This window comes from Mustela lutreola, chromosome 8 (genome assembly GCF_030435805.1).
Source record: "Mustela lutreola isolate mMusLut2 chromosome 8, mMusLut2.pri, whole genome shotgun sequence".
In the NCBI taxonomy this organism is placed as follows: domain Eukaryota; kingdom Metazoa; phylum Chordata; class Mammalia; order Carnivora; family Mustelidae; genus Mustela; species Mustela lutreola.
In genome coordinates, this window is record NC_081297.1 from 70811670 (window position 1) to 70829314 (window position 17645).

The 17645-nt window shown below is 35.3% G+C and overlaps 1 protein-coding gene across 1 annotated transcript in view; it reads left to right on the forward strand.

The window, feature by feature from the left end:
• ADAMTS20 (ADAM metallopeptidase with thrombospondin type 1 motif 20) overlaps positions 1–17645 on the forward strand; it is a 192812-nt gene that overhangs the window by 40430 nt on the left and 134737 nt on the right. Inside the window, exons 5-7 of the mRNA XM_059185607.1 lie at positions 7705–7788; positions 8301–8425; positions 9774–9814. Of these exons, the coding sequence (XP_059041590.1) occupies positions 7705–7788; positions 8301–8425; positions 9774–9814 (250 nt within the window). The remainder of the gene's footprint in view (positions 1–7704; positions 7789–8300; positions 8426–9773; positions 9815–17645) is intronic.

Sequence of the window (17645 nt, forward strand, 5' to 3'; positions counted from 1 at the left end):
CTCCTGACTGTAGAGAACAAACTGCTGATTACTAGAGAGGAAGTGGGTGGAAGGATGGGTGAACCCGGTGATGGGTGTTAAGGAGGGCACTTGTGATGAGCATTGCCTGTTGTATGGAAGTGTTGAATCACTGCAATGTACACCTGAAACTAATATTATTATGATTATACCGTATGTGTAACTAATTTTACACTGTATGATAACTATTGGAATTTAAATAAAAAGTTAAAGACTGTTCACAGGAAAAACCATGATCACAATGATATTTGCAGATATAAACCACGTGAAAGGAAATTGTGACCTAGAGTGACAAACTCTCCTTGTGTCCCCTGGGACTTTCCTAGTTTTAGTGTTAAGACTCCTGTCCCTGGAAACCCCATAGTCCTAGGCAAACCGGGACCGTTAGCCACACCTTGTAGAGATGGTCAAATCTAGTTCAACTTGTTTTATCTCCACTCATGAGTTCCATTTCCAAAATTGTTCTGAAGAGGTAAGAGGAATGCTGTCTCCATGTAAGTATCCGCAGGTGTTTCGGGTTGAGGAAGGAGTCCTTGTAGATCCTGCACATTCTCTCCTGTTTTTTAAGAAAGTCTTAACTGCATTTATTCAAACAAAAACACAGGATATTGGTAATGTTCTTGGTGATAGTAATTTAGGAAAAAGACAGGAAAATGTGATTTAGACTTGAAGTATAATTGTGAACCACTTAAAGAAAAGTTCAAAGTCACCAAAAAGTTTGTGTGTGTTGGCTCCAGATAAGATAGGGAGAATAGCTGAATGCTTCGACACTGAGCCAAATGGATTATATACACCATTTACAGAACTATCTACTCTTAACCGTCCTGCACAAAGTACACATTTGTACTGTCTTAAACTGTTTCTTTACTCAACAGTTTAACAAAATGTGTACAGTGATACAGAAATGTTGTGTGATTTAATTCACTAGAGTTGCTATACAAATAGCATAATGATCTTCTTCAAAATGATTTCAGCATGAAAACTGGAAAGAATTGTGTATAGCATATCTAATGAAATGAGTTTATGTTAAATGCTCAGAGATGTTGAGGTATTTAATACAAAATTATTATCTAAAGATAATACAAAAGTATTTATCTTTAGAGAATTTGGGTGACAGAATTTGACTAAAATGGCATTTACATATAGTTAAACTACCAACACATTTGTCAACTAGAGGAGTTACCTTCTTCAACAGACTCTCTTTGATATTCAGTGACTTATTTAATAGACCTTGAAGATATTTACTAGTTCAGAGGTTCACAAAGGCTTGACTTTGTAATATTCACCTTCTTAGAGATTTAATCATGTAAATTTAAGGAGCACCATATGATCATCAGGAATTAGCCCTGTTTATTAAAATATAGTTGCTCTTAGAGGCGTCTATCAACAAAAACCCTCACTTGCATCATACTGACTTAATATCCTTGCTTTCATTGATGTAATTCAGGGTAGACAATTTTCAACCATACTAAAATAAAAACTTAATAATGTACTTTTTATATTTCAGGTATGACCATTAATGTTTGCTTTTCCTTTCTTCAACTCTGTTCTAATTATTTAATTTTAATTTTTTTAAATTGAAGTATTGTTGACCTATTATGTTTCAGTTTTATTCTCTGCACATACATACTTTGCATGTAGTGGAATGTAATAAAGTAATTTTCTAACTTTAAGTGAAAAGATGTGACAAGAGTAGAGATCCTTATAAACAAAATCTCTTCACTTTGTTAAAATCAGTTTTATATAGGTGATTTTGAAGGTGAAAGTGGTCAAAAGCTACAAACTTCAGTTACAAGTCCTAGGGGTGTAACACACAGCATGGTGAATGGTTGACATGGTGATTATTTTACATTTGAAAGTTGTTTAGAGTAGATCTGAAAAGCTCTCATAACAAGAAAAAAAATTATAACTGTATATGGTAGATGTTAACTTTTTGTGGTGATCATTTCACAATACATACATTTATCAAGTCATTGTTGAATATCTAAAAGTAATATGTCTGTTATCTCAAAAATTGCTAAAATGATAAAAATGAAGATAGCCTGTAAGCATATCATATGTACATTTGCTGAAGCTCTATATACAGATTACTTCAAAATAGTTGGTCAGTTAATGGTGACAGTAACTTCATGATTTGCATGAAGTGTATTTTGCCTAGAATTTGCTTGAAACATTTAAACAATAGAATTTATGCCATTTCTTCTCTACCTTATTTTAAAAACAGATTTATTTATTTATTTGACAGACAGAGATACAAGTAGGCGGAGAGGCAGGCAGAGAGGGACGGGGACGGGTGGTGGGGGGGGGGAGCAGACTCCTTGCTGAGCAGAGAGCCCCATGTGGGACTCAATCCCAGGACCCTGGAATCATGACCTGAGCTGAAGACAGAGGCTTTAACCCACTGAGCCACCCAGGTTTCCCTCTTCTCTACCTGTTTTGATAAATGTCTGTGAATTACTGTTTTGTGAGATCTATCTGTAAAAGAAACATAAACCTGATATGCTAGGGGAACAAATGCTTAAAGAATAGAAGATTCAATACATTTTAATTAGATCAATAAAAATTCTAAAATGCAGCCCTCTAACATGTGGTGATTATAGTTACATATATCAGTATTGCATGGCTCTGTAGAACAAGAGGTTACCTTAGATAACTGGTCTAACGTTTTCTAAGGTGTAGTCTGTGGAATGGAGTACTAGAACTGTGATATGCTCCATAGCAAGAAGGGGAAAAAGTGTTCAAGCATGTGTGTGAAATAATACTTCTCAAGATGCTGAAGATACCTACTTAACTTTTTTACTAAACGTTTCTCAAACTGTGGAATGATTTTGTTCCTTAAAACAAATGCTCTCCACACTCCTCCCCAAATAGCGTGTGGTAAATACTAATTAAATGCACTAGGGCATTGTGACCAAGGGTGTTCTGTGTCTCAACATGGTTGCAGGTATTGAGACAAAAAGTAGATAGGCCAAATTCCTGAATTGAGAAGCTTCCTTGTAACTAGCAATAGAGCTAGAACTAAAACCAAGGTCTCCTGACAACCTAAGAGTTCTTTGAGGCCATGGTCAAGTGACTATAGTAGAGCAATGTCATGAAACACATCAGGGTTCTGAAAGCAATTTTTGTACCAAGAGTTAATTAAAAGGACTTAGGGTAGAATGCTGAAATTCCCTGAGATAGATTCAATGGTTAGAGCTAAAGCCAATAAACTTATGAATGTATTCATGGAGAAATAGCAAACATGGTATCCTACCATTGTGGCAATCTAATATGGGGTGGTGGTTTGGGGATGAGAGAAACACGTTGTACATGCCGATTAGAAAATCCTCTGAATAATGAAACAGGCCCCTTGGTCATTCATCTGCCTGTTTCATAATTCCGTTTAATTGAATTGTTACATCATTGCATCTTAATAAATATCCAAATATAGTAAAAGAGATATATATATTGAATATGAGCACATAGATGATGGTCAGCACATACAAGAAGAAATTCATACCATTAAATAGGATAACCTTAATTACTTCAGGATACCGTTTTAGTATAAAAGCAAAATATTAATCTGAGGGTTTTGGGGGGAAAGGTGTGTGTGAAGAATTAAGTTGAGCCCTTTGTATTTTCCATGTCTGGAAGAATGAGGGTTTTTTTTAAAGTTTTTATTTAAATTCCAGTTAATGTACAATGTGATATTAGTTTCAGGTGTTACAATATAGTGATTCAATACTTCCATATAGCACCTGGTGCTCATTATAGCAAGTGTGCTCGTTAATTCCCTCACCTACCTCCCCTCTGGATGTAGCATCAGTTTATTCTCTATGGTGAAAAGTCTGTTTCTTGGTGCCCCCACTTTGTTCCTTAAATTTCACATTTGAGTGAAATCATATGGTATTTATATCTGATTGTTCTATTTCACTTAGCATAATACTCTGTAGCTTCATCCATGTCATTATAAATGACAAAATTTCATTCTTTTGTATGGTTGAGTAATATTCCGTTATAGATATATTTACTGCATATTCCTTATAGATCTGTTACTTTTCAGGTGCAGTATCTGTTTCCTTCTGAAACTCAATATTTTTAAGACTATATATTTTGTAGCTGATACTAAAATATCTGGATAGTCAATTTTGGTCAACATCTTTGGGGCAATGAGTAGAGAAATTAGCTGTGTAGATACTTCATAATACTTAAGCTTTTTTCTATGTGGAGTAACTGGGAATACATGGCTCCCTGTGACATAAAAGTCTTTACAAGCATTTGTTTTTTAAGGGGGAAAAGAGCCTTTGTGCATACCTTTGAGATGTATTATTTACTTTGTAATTTGACTTAGAAAAGCATCCACTTTTAAATTCACTGCATCAGAGGATAACTGTAGTTACGAGTATGTGTATACTTTGTTTTCTATGGGAGAAAAGTATTTTTTTTAAGTAACATGGAAAATATCAGCTCAACAACTTTCCACAGCTCTCATTTTCAAGTGAGCAATACTGCAGTGTTAACAGACTTGAATGCTTGAAATTGCCAACCATTCGATTGTCCCTGTCTTAACTTACTCTCAACCCCTCTCCCAAGACCAACACTTTTGCCAAAAAATGCTATTGCCAGAGCTGAAGGCAACACGGTTGGTAGACCAACCTGTAAATATTTGTGGCTGTGCAGCTAAAACCACGGAAAAGGTGCTAGAATGTGTGTTGAAACCCATGCTGACCCCACAGTGTCAGCATTTCTGGAGATGCTTTTGGCTCTGGTTCTGGTTGTACTCCATGTAGCAAAAGCAGCAGCAGCAGCAGCTGTGTATGTCACTCATTATATTGAAACCACTTGGGCTGATGGAATGAGGTCTCCACTACTAGTACTTCCAGCAAATTTTAAGCTCCAGAAGGTCAGGGCCCATGTCTTCCTTATCTCTCAGTTAGTTGCTAGCCAACAAAGCAGGACGTAGATGCTGAATATTTATCCAAAAGATGAGACAAGTAGGATCTCCTCAAGCAATGGCTTATCTTGGTTTGGGTAGTGTCCAGAAGATGGTAGTCCAGGTTTCAGAAACTTGAAATTGAGGTATTGTTGACAAAGTATATAGCAGTGATTTGAGTGATTCGACAGCTCTGTGTTATGCTATGCTCTCTACCAGTTTAGCTACCTTTTGTCACCATCCAATGCTATTACAACGCCATAGACTGTATTCCCTATGCAGTACCTTTCATCCCCATGACTTCTGTAACTGGAAACTTGTACCTTCTACTCTCTTTCACCCATTTTGCCCATCCCCCATCCCCTCTCCTCCAGCAAGCACCAGTTTGCTCTTTGTATTTGAGTCTGTTAATGCTTTGTTTCGCTTTTTAGATTCCATGTATAGTGAAATCATATTTGTCTCTTTTTTTTGGTCTGACTTATTTCACTTAGCATTGTCTCTCTAGGTTTCCTCTGTGTTGTCACAAATGGCAAGATCTCATTCTTATGGCTGAGTGATACTTTGTTACAAAGACACTGTGTCTTAACTGTTCATGTATCAGTGGACACTTAGATTGCTTCCGCATCTTGGCTAGTGTAAATAATGCTGTGTAATAAATATATGGGTGCATATAACTTTTTGAATTAGGGCTATCTTTGGCTAAATACCCAGGACTGGAATTACTGGATCATATGATATTCCTGTTTTTATTGTTTGAGGAGCCTTCCTACTATTTTCCATAGTGGGTGCAACCTCTTTACATTCCTATCCATGGTGCACAGGGGTTCCTTTTTCTCCACTTCCTCACCAACACTTATTTCTTGTTTTGTTTTTTTGTTTGTTTGTTTGTTTTTGGGTTTTTTTGTTATTGTTTTGTTTTGTTTTGTTTTTTATATTAACCATTCCTGATAGGTGTAAAGTATTATCTTGTGGTTTTGGTTTGCATTTCACTGGCCAGTGATGTTGAGCAAATTTTCATATGTCTGTTGGCAAAGTGTGTGTCATCTTTGAAAAGAGGTCTATTCAGGGCCTCTGCTCTATTTTAATTGGATTGTTTTTAAGATATATCTATATAAAACTTCATTTATTTTAAGTTCTTTATATATTTTTTATACTAATCCCCATTGGATATATCATTTGCAAATGTCTTATTTTGTACGTTGCCTTTTATTTATTTATTTTTAAGATTTTATTTATTTATTTGACAGAGATCACAAGTAGAGAGAGAGAGAGACAGAGGAGGAAGCAGGCTCCCTGTCAAGCAGAGAGACTGATGCGGGACTTGATCCCAGGACTCTGGGATCATGACCTGAGCCAAAAGGCAGAGGCTTAGCCCACTGAGCCACCCAGGCGCCCTGTAGCTTGCCTTTTCTTATCCTTGGTTGTGCAAAAACTTTTTATTTTGGTGTAGTCCTTGTAGTTTAGCTTTGCTTTTTTCCCCTTGCCTGAGGAGACCTATCAAGAAAAATGTTACTAAGGCCAGGTCCTGAGGGGATTATGTTTCTGAAGGAGTGCAAGACAGAGGCATTGAATGTGGAAGAAACCACTACTACAGTGAAAACCTTTAGGATGGCTACAAGTAGAAGAGATGAATGTAGTGAATTAGCACCTTAACCAGGAATCACAAACTGAGCCTATGTAGAGGGGCTCATAGAATTGCATTTTTCAGTCTTGAATAATTATAGACCAGGTTATGACCTGTGACCTGACCTCTTTTAGGGTTTCTTATGTGATTTTGGATGAATCTGTTTCCATGGATTCCAGTAGTACTAATCATTAAAATTATAAGCACACTCAGAATTGGAAATATGCAGCCATTGTGGAAAATAGTAGGTAAAACTACCAGAAAAATAGGTAAAACTTACATATTTTTATGGAGAATAATGGTTATGTAAATTATGGACTGTGACACAGATTGAAGTGAAGTTCCTGCTGAATCATCTAAAATATTTTCCAAGCCGTTAGTGTTAAGGTTACATGAGGACTTTGTTAAAATGCAAACTGATTGATTCACTAGTACAGGGCGGGGTCTGTAATTCTGCAGGTCTTTTTTTTTTTTATTAGATTTTTAAATTTTAAATTTTTATTTTTATTATGTTCAGTTAGCCAACATATAATAAATTATTAGTTTTTGATGTAGTTGCAACTCTGCATTTCAGTCAGCTCTAGGGAATACATACACTGCTGATCCACGGGCTGATCTCAGTAGGTTTAAAGATACTGGTTCTCAAAGTCAGGTTCACGTTGGAATCATTAAAAAATACTGGGGAAATTTAAAAGATAATTGATGCTGAGGTCTCAACCCCAGAGATTCTGTTTAATTTATAAGAGATTTAGCCTGGGTGTCTGGGTTTGTGGAAAGGTCCATAGGAGATTCTGATGCACAGCTAAATCAGAATAGATGTTCTAGGACTGGTTTCAGTCAATATTTGAGAAGAAGCAACTCATTTAGGCACCTAATCCTACACTTTTTAATTAAAGTGTATATAATTAACAGTTAAAAAAGTGATATAATTAGAAGTTACTACATCAAAATTTACATTTACAACATCTAAAGGACTGTCTTAGAAAATCCTAGAACATATGTAAAAAGACTTTAACACTAAGATAGAACATATTCTCTTATAACACATTATATTAATAATTAAGTTCAATTCTATTAAGAACTAGAAATGAACTCCAATGCTGCTCAACATTCTACAATGCAGATAATCCTACATTTTTTTTCCTTGCAGGTTGCAGCAATCTACAAGGACTCAAGTATTGGAAATCTTATCAACATAGTAATTGTAAAATTAGTTGTAATTCATAATGAACAGGTAAGAACCAGGCCTGAAGTTAGTAATTTTAATTGTAGTTAGCTCCTAGTAACATATATAGATCACAAAATTGTTATTAGAAATGAGATACTTCTGAAATTTACATTTAAAAACTTGATTTGAAAAGGAGTGAGATTAACTTTTTATATTGTGATGGAAATAAAAAGAAAGGCAATAATAAAAACATTAAAAACCTAAGGTTTAAAAACAATGAGGTTATTCTCTTTTATAATCCTGTCATTGAAGAAATTAAAATACAGTTTTTTAGAAGTTTTTTAATCTTCAGTATTGGATGGTTACATTGAAAACGTCTCACTAGACCTCCTTTCAATTATGTTTTAAGTATTGCTAACATATTTTTGAATAAATATGAGGGAGATATGCCACTTCACTTGCTTCTGAAAATACTGTTTGATAAATTGCAAGGAAGCTGCCAAGCCTGGAGAAAAAGAAAGGCTGTGGATATTTTAATGTAATATTGAATTGCTCTTTTTTTTTTTTTTTTTGTATAGGAAGGACCAGTCATCAGTTACAATGCAGCTACCACATTGCGTAACTTCTGTTTGTGGCAACAAAGTCAGAATGTTCTTGATGATGCTCACCCTTCTCACCATGACACTGCTGTTCTTATCACTAGGTACAATTTTAGAAATAACCCTTCCCACTGCAGTTGTTTACCCTTTCTCTTCTGCATGATCACTACTTCTTGTTAATAATACACTGTGGTGTTCTATGAGAACTTGTACTGGAAAAGATACTATTGTATGAAAGCATTTTTCTTTTAGACCAGAATGCTAGTTGATTCCTTAGGAAATTAGCAATGTTAGGTTGCTGAGTAATGGATCGACCCAAACAAAATAATTTCCTTATTTAGTGACAGAATTATGAAAAATAAGTGCAAAGGAACAAAATTATGGAACTGAATGTAAGTTATGTTCATTCCCCACTTGATATTTCAATCACTTGGAAAGAAGAGCTTTGAATGTAATTGGCTGTCCACTTTTGACTTCTTGTACTTTAAAAAAAAAATCTGTGTTTTGATGTTCAATCCATGTCTTCATTACTAAACTGCATTTACAAGGATCTTTCTCAACCTGCTTAAGGAAAACAACTCCTGCTATTATAAAATGATTGTCCATTTTACAAGCACCACTATATATTGTTAATTCATCCCTTCGCTTGAGCAACACTGATGGCTACCAGGATATTTAGATCTTAGGATTGGTTGATTGACAAAAGGAAATAATTCTTCCACTTAGGGGTCAGACTCTGAAATCTCTGCTTTCTAGAACTCTGAAGTGAAACACTTAGTCCATGTAAAATAGCTGTAAAATTTCAGAACTGAAGCAGAATTGACGTAATTTTATACACCACATTATATCATCAGTCCATGGTTCTTCTCTGGATTGCAAGTAGAGGCCAAGCAACAAAGACTGAAGATAATGAATTAAAGATGGGAGGTAGACAAAGGAGACTGGAAGAGGGATACCATAAAGAAAGACAAGAGAACTGTCAAATTGAATGCTTAGGGACTAAGTAATGCAGAAGAAAAAAAGAAATAAATAATTTGGTAGTATATGAGAATATTATCTGTGGTGGAGAATAAGAACTGAAGCTTATAATGATGTTGAAACATCTAGAAAAGCATAAACTACATTACACATACAGGATAAGTAAAGGCAGAGGTGAAAAAGAGTTGAAGCTTTAACCACATTCAACAATGTTTGTAAACACTTAGAAAGTTTATTGTTAAACGTGGTTAAAGCTTCAACTCTTTTCAGCAGTCACCTTTATAAAACGCTTATTGCTTATTGGTATATACAAATGGTGTGTTATCCTAGGTTTAAAATTATTGAGAGCTTAATAAGGCCTGGATTCAGAAATGAGTTTGTGGTAATAATCACATCACAGATCAAGCTTCTTTATCTTTGTTTTGACTTGTAAAAATATTTTTCTGAAAATGCTTCAAAATTTTTTGTTTTAAGGGAAGACATTTGTGGAGCTAGAGAGAAATGTGACACATTGGGTAAGTTACTTTGCAAATTAAATATAACTTATAGAGGTGCCTGGGTGGCACAGTTGCTTAAACATCTGACTCTTGGTTTTGGCTCAGGTTGTGATCTCAGGGTCCTGAGATAGAGCCTTCCAGCCAGCTCTGCGCTCAGCACAGATGGAGTCTGCTTAAAACTTTCTCTGCCCCTCCCCGCAGCTTGTGTGTTCTTTCTCTCTCAAAGAAATCTTTAACATATAATTTACTGAATTGTTTAAAATGTTTATTTTCCTTTTACATTATAATTATTTTGATTGTCTTGATTAATGATTGTCATTATTAGCTTTTGCTTCAATACATTTTAAAGAATAAGAGCTGTACCAATTACTAGATACACATAAACTATATGCAGATTTAAGGCAAAATGATAAAATGAATAGCCATAAATCTGCTACCACAGTTAAGAACCAAAACTTAATATAGTCATATGACCTTTGCTAAGTCCTTATTCTCTCCCTTTGCATGTCTCCAAGAGGTAGCCAATAACATGAATTTTATATGTTCCAGTTCCTTTCATCCATATTGAAAAATAGCTTCAACTCTTTTCAGCAGTCACCTTTATAAAACGCTTATTGCTTATTGGTATATACAAATGGTGTGTTATCCTAGGTTTAAAATTATTGAGAGCTTAATAAGGCCTGGATTCAGAAATGAGTTTGTGGTAATAATCTATGTGGTATATATCTATGTGTTCATAAAAGAAACTGATGTTGCTTCTTTTTGAGCGTTGTAGTTATAGTTCATGGAATTTCACTCCTATATATATTCATCTTCGGTTTACATATCTATATGCTATTAGTGGATAGTTAGGCCAATTCTAGGTTTTCATAATGAACTTCTCTTTAAAATCTAGGGTACAGGGGCGCCTGGGTGGCTCAGTGGTTAAAGCCTCTGCCTTCGGCTCAGGTCATGATCCCAGGGTCCTGGGATCGAGTCCTGCATCGGGCTCTCTGCTCTTCGGGGAGCCTGCTTCCCCCTCTCTCTCTGCCTGCTTCTCTGCCTACTTGTGATCTCCATCTGTCAAAAAAAAAAAAAAAAAAAGGAAAAGAAAAAAAAATCTAAGGTATATTCCTGCAATTGAAATTGTTATGTCATTAAAGGACGAATACCCAACTTTTGTAGCAACATGGACGGGACTGGAAGAGATTATGCTGAGTGAAATAAGTCAAGCAGAGAGTCAATTATCATATGGTTTCACTTATTTGTGGAGCATAACAGCATGGAGGACGTGGGGAGATAGGAGAAGGGAGTTGGGGGAAATTGGAAGGGGAGGTGAACCATGAGAGACTATGGACTCTGAAAAACAATCTGAGGGTTTTGAAGGGGCGGGGAGGTGGAAAGTCGGGGTACCAGGTGGTGGGTATTATGGAGGGCACGGATTGCATGGAGCACTTGGTGTGGTGAAAAAATAATACTGTTATGCTGAAAATAAATAAAAAAATAAATTTAAAAAAATTTGCTGATGCTCAACTTTGGTATATCTTAAAGTGCTTGTACCAGTTTACATCTTTATCAATAATGTATACATATTCTTTTTGATTTTGTCCTTCTCAACACAAGGTATCTTCAGATTTATCATTTTTGCCAATCTAAATGTAATGTGTTTCATTACAGTAGTAATTTTCAGTTCCATGATTATTAATGGGTTTGAACATCTTTTCATATCTGCTGGCTGTTTATATTTCCTTTATTCTGAAGAATGAAAGAGATTGGACTTATTTTTCCACTATGGTATTTGTAATTTTCTTATTGCTTTTAATTTTTTTAATTTTTATTTTTTTTGTCCAAGTTTTCATTTAAATTACAGTTAACACACAGTGTAATATTAGTTGCAGGTATAGAATTTAGTGATACAATAATTTCGTACATCATCCAGTGCTCATCACAGCAAGTGAGCAAGTGCCCTCCTTAATCCTTATCAGCTGTTTAACCCAGCCCAGCCCACCGTCCACCTCCTCTCTGCTAACCATCAGTTTGCTTTCTATAGTTAAAAATCTGTTTCTTGGTTTTCCTTCCCCCTGCCCCATGATTATTTGTTTTGTTTCTTAAATTCCACATGTGAGTGAGATAATATGGTATTTGTCTTGCTCTGATTTATTTTGTCTAACACAATACCCTCTACCTCCATCCATGTCATTGCAAATGGCAAGATTTCATTGTTTTTTATTCCATTACCTGTATACACACACACACACACACCACAACTTTTTTATCCATTCATTATTCGAAGGACATTTGGGCTCTTTCCATAATTTGGCTATTGTAGATAATGCTCCTATAGACATCGGGGTACATGTATCCCTTTGAATTTGTATTTTCATATCCTTTGGGTAAATACTTAGTAGGGCAATTGTTGGATCCTAGGATAGTTCTATTTTTAACTTTTTGAGGAACTTCCATATTGTTCTTTAGAGTGGCTATACCAGATTGCATTCCCACCAGCAGTGCAAACATGTTCCCCTTTATTTGTGTTCTTGCCAATACCTGTTGTTTCCTGTGTTGTTTAATTTTAGCCATTCTGACAGGTGTGAGGTGATATCTCATTGTAGTTCTGATTAGAATAATCTTAAATAAATCTAACCTTACACCTAAAGGAGCTAGAAAAGCAATGAACCATAGAGTTAATAGAAGAAAGTAAATACTTAGAATAAATGATACAGAAACAAACAAACAAAAAAAATAGAACAGATCAGTGAAACCAGGAGCTGTTTCTTTGAAAAAATTAGTAAAATTGATAAACTCCTAGAAAGACTTATCAAAAAGGACACAAATAAATCACAAATGGGAGAGGAGAAATAACACCACTACAGAAATACAGTAAGAAGATATTATGAAAAGCCATATACCAATAAGTTGGACTATCTTACTGCTTTTTAGATATTATTTATAACTTCATGATACTAAACCCATTTTGGTTTCTACGTATTGCAAATACCTCTCAATAATTTGTTGCTTAGTTTCATTCTTTGTGAAATTGTATAAAAGAACTGAATTTATAATTATAGGCTAGCAATTTCATATTTTAAGAATACCTTCTGTAACTCAAAGTCTAAACATATCCTGTTTTCTTAAACATTTAAAAACTTGTCCTTTCACCTTTAAATTTCTAAACCATTTTGGATAAAAGAAATCCATTTTGATAACCAGTTTCCTCGGACCACACATTGAAAGTTCACCTTCTTAACTTAGAATCTCCAGTGTCATAAAAAATTTATATTTGTAAGAGAGTCTGCAAATCATTCCTCCATTCCATTAGACAATTACTTTCCTAGTTAGCCCATATACTAAGTCTACACTACCAGTTGACCTTGAACAACACACTTACAGCTGCATAAGTCAAATTATACATAGATTATATATAGATTAATACATAGATTTTCCCTCCTTAGTACAGTATTATAAATTATTTATGATTTTTAACATTTTCTTTAGCTTTATTGTAAGAATACTATATATAATATATACATAAAATGTGTTAGTAACTCTTTCGTCATTCTGGTCAGCAGTAGGCCATTAGTAGTTAAAGTTTTAGGAGGCAAAAGTTATATGCAGATTTTCTACTGCACAGAGTTGGTGTCCCTAATTCCCATGTTCAAGAGTCAATTGTATTTTAATATTTATAGCCCTATAATAAATCCTACTAATTGGTAGAGTATATAACTTCTTATTTTTCTCAAGAGTATTTTGGCTATTCTTAGACCTTTGTTCTTTTAGATCAGCATTTCAATTCCTTATAAAATAATTCTCTGTCCACTTATGTAGGTCTTTTTCAATGTCTTTCAGTAACACATGTTTTCTTTTAGGCCAGTCATACACAAATTTTGTTACTTTTTTATTGTAAATGGCATAGAATATTGATAGAAATGCAATAGACTGTTTTATTTATTGATTTTAATTCCAGGCACCTGATTCATCACTCAAAACTTCATAATTTATCTGTTTTTTCAATGTGGGCAATTATTATCATTTGAATTATGGCAGTTGTCCTTCCTTTCAATCCTTTTTTTCTTACAGCAAGTCAAAAACCTCTGTAAAATATTGAAGAGATGATAGTAGTCTTTCCCCTTGGATTTTAAAGGGAATACTTATAAAGTTACACCATTAAGAATGTCTGTCATGACACTTTATATGGAAAACCCAAAAGACTTCACCCCCAAACTACTAGAACTCATACAGCAATTCAGTAATGTGGCAGGATACAAAGTCAGTGTACAGAAATCAGTTGCTTTCTTATACAGTAACAATGAAAACACAGAAAAGAAAATTAGAGAAACGATTCCATTTACTATAGCACCAAGAACCATAAGATACCAGAGAATAAACCTAACCAAAGAGGTAAAGGATCTGTACTTGAGGAAGTATAGAACACTCATGGAAGAAATTGAAGAAGACACAAAAAGATGGAAGACCATTCCATGCTCATGGATCAGAAGAATAAACATTGTTAAAATGTCTATAATACCTAGAGCAATCTATACTTTTAATGCCATTTGAATCAAAATTCCACCGGTATTTTTAAAGAGCTGGAGCAAATAATCCTAAAATTTGTATGGAATCAGAAAAGACCCTGAAATGCTAAGAAAATGTTGAAAAAGAGAGGGGAGGAGTCAAGATGGCGGAGAAGTAGCTGGCTGAGACTACTTCAGCTAGCCGGAGATCAGCTAGACAGCTTATCTAAAAAAAAAAAAAAAAAAAAAAAAAAGATTGCAAACACCTGAAAATCCATCGGCAGATCGAAGAGAAGAAGAACAGCAATTCTGGAAACAGAAAAACAAACAACCACTTTCTGAAAGGTGTTTTCTTTTTTTTTTTTAATTCTTTTTTTTCTTTTTTCTTTTTTTTTTCTTTTTCTTTCTTTCTTCCTTTTTGAACCTCTTTTTATCCCCTTTCTCCCCCCTCACAATTTTGGATCTCTTCTAATTTGGTTAAAGCATATTTTCCTGGGGTTGTTGCCACCCTTTTAGTATTTTACTTGCCCCTTCATATACTCTTATCTGGACAAAATGACAAGACGGAAAAATTCAACACAAAAAAAAGAACAAGAGGCAGTACCGAAGGCTAGGGACCTAATCAATACAGACATTGGTAATATGTCAGATCTAGAGTTCAGAATGACAATTCTCAAGTGTCTAGCCGGGCTCGAAAAAGGCATGGAAGATATGAGAGAAACCCTCTCAAGAGATATAAAAGCCCTTTCTGGAGAAATAAAAGAACTAAAATCTAACCAAGTTGAAATCAAAAAAGCTATTAATGAGGTGCAATCAAAAATGGAGGCTCTCACTGCTAGGATAAATGAGGCAGAAGAAAGAATTAGTGATATAGAAGACCAAATGACAGAGAATAAAGAAGCTAAGCAAAAGAGGGACAAACAGCTACTGGACCACGAGGGGAGAATTCGAGAGATAAGTGACACCATAAGACGGAACAACATTAGAATAATTGGGATTCCAGAAGAAGAAGAAAGAGAGAGGGGAGCAGAAGGTATACTGGAGAGAATTATTGGGGAGAATTTCCCCAATATGGCAAAGGGAATGAGCATCAAAATTCAGGAGGTTCAGAGAACGCCCCTCAAAATCAATAAGAATAGGCCCACACCCCGTCACCTAATAGTAAAATTTACAAGTCTCAGTGACAAAGAGAAAATCCTGAAAGCAGCCCGGGAAAAGAAGTCTGTAACATACAATGGTAAAAATATTAGATTGGCAGCTGACTTATCCACAGAGACCTGGCAGGCCAGAAAGAGCTGGCATGGTATTTTCAGAGCACTAAACGAGAAAAACATGCAGCCAAGAATACTATATCCAGCTAGGCTATCATTGAAAATAGAAGGAGAGATTAAAAGCTTCCAGGACAAACAAAAACTGAAAGAATTTGCAAACACCAAACCAGCTCTACAGGAAATATTGAAAGGGGTCCTCTAAGCAAAGAGAGAGCCTACAAGTGGTAGATCAGAAAGGAACAGAGACCATATACAGTAACAGTCACCTTACAGGCAATACAATGGCCCTAAATTCATATCTCTCAATAGTTACCCTGAATGTTAATGGGCTAAATGCCCCTGTCAAAAGACACAGGCTATCAGAATGGATAAAAGAACAAAACCCATCTATATGTTGCCTCCAAGAAACTCATTTTAAGCCCGAAGACACCTCCAGATTTAAAGTGAGGGGGTGGAAAAGAATTTACCATGCTAATGGACATCAGAAGAAAGCAGGAGTGGCAATCCTTATATCAGATCAATTAGATTTTAAGCCAAAGACTATAATAAGAGATGAGGAAGGACACTATATCATACTCAAAGGGTCTGTCCAACAAGAAGACTTAACAATTTTAAATATCTAAGCCCCCAACGTGGGAGCAGCCAACTATATAAACCAATTAATAACAAAATAAAAGAAACACATCAACAATAATAGAATAATAGTAGGGGACTTTAACACTCCCCTCACTGAAATGGACAGATCATCCAAGCAAAAGATCAGCAAGGAAATAAAGGCCTTAAACGACACACTGGACCAGATGGACATCACAGATATATTCAGAACATTTCATCCCAAAGCAACAGAATACACATTCTTCTCTAGTGCACATGGAACATTCTCCAGAATAGATCACATCCTCGGTCCTAAATCAGGACTCAACCGGTATCAAAAGATTGGGATCATTCCCTGCATATTTTCAGACCACAATGCTCTGAAGCTAGAACTCAACCACAAAAGGAAGATTGAAAAGAATCCAAATACATGGAGACTAAACAGCATCCTTCTAAAGAATGAGTGGGTCAACCGGGAAATTAAAGAAGAATTGAAAAAAAATCATGGAAACAAATGATAATGAAAATACAACGGTTCAAAATCTGTGGGACACAACAAAGGCAGTCCTGAGAGGAAAATATATAGCGGTACAAGCCTTTCTCAAGAAACAAGAAAGGTCTCAGGTACACAACCTAACCCTACACCTTAAGGAGCTGGAGAATGAACAAGAAAGAAACCCTAAGCCCAGCAGGAAAAGAGAAATCATAATGATCAGAGCAGAAATCAATGAAATAGAAACCAAAAAAACAATAGAACAAATCAACAAAAGTAGGAGCTGGTTCTTTGAAAGAATTAATAAAATTGATAAACCCCTGGCCCGACTTATCAAAAAGAAAAGAGAAAGGACCCAAATAAATAAAATCATGAATGAAAGAGGAGAGATCACAACTAACACCAAAGAAATACAAACTATTATAAGAACATACTATGAGCAACTCTACGGCAATAAATTTGACAATCTGGAAGAAATGGATGCATTCCTAGAAACATATAAACTACCACAACTGAACCAGGAAGAAATAGAAAGCCTGAACAGACCCATAACCAGTAAGGAGATTGAAACAGTCATTAAAAATCTCCAAACAAACAAAAGCCCAGGGCCAGACGGCTTCCCGGGGGAATTCTACCAAACATTTAAAGAAGAACTAATTCCTATTCTCCTGAAACTGTTCCAAAAAATAGAAATGGAAGGAAAACTTCCAAACTCATTTTATGAGGCCAGCATCACCTTGATCCCAAAACCAGACAAGGATCCCACCAAAAAAGAGAGCTACAGACCGATATCCTTGATGAACACAGATGCGAAAATACTCAACAAAATACTAGCCAATAGGATTCAACAGTACATTAAAAAGATTATTCACCACGACCAAGTGGGATTTATTCCAGGGCTGCAAGGTTGGTTCAACATCCGCAAATCAGTCAATGTGATACAACACATCAATAAAAGAAAGAACAAGAACCATATGATACTCTCAATAGATGCTGAAAAA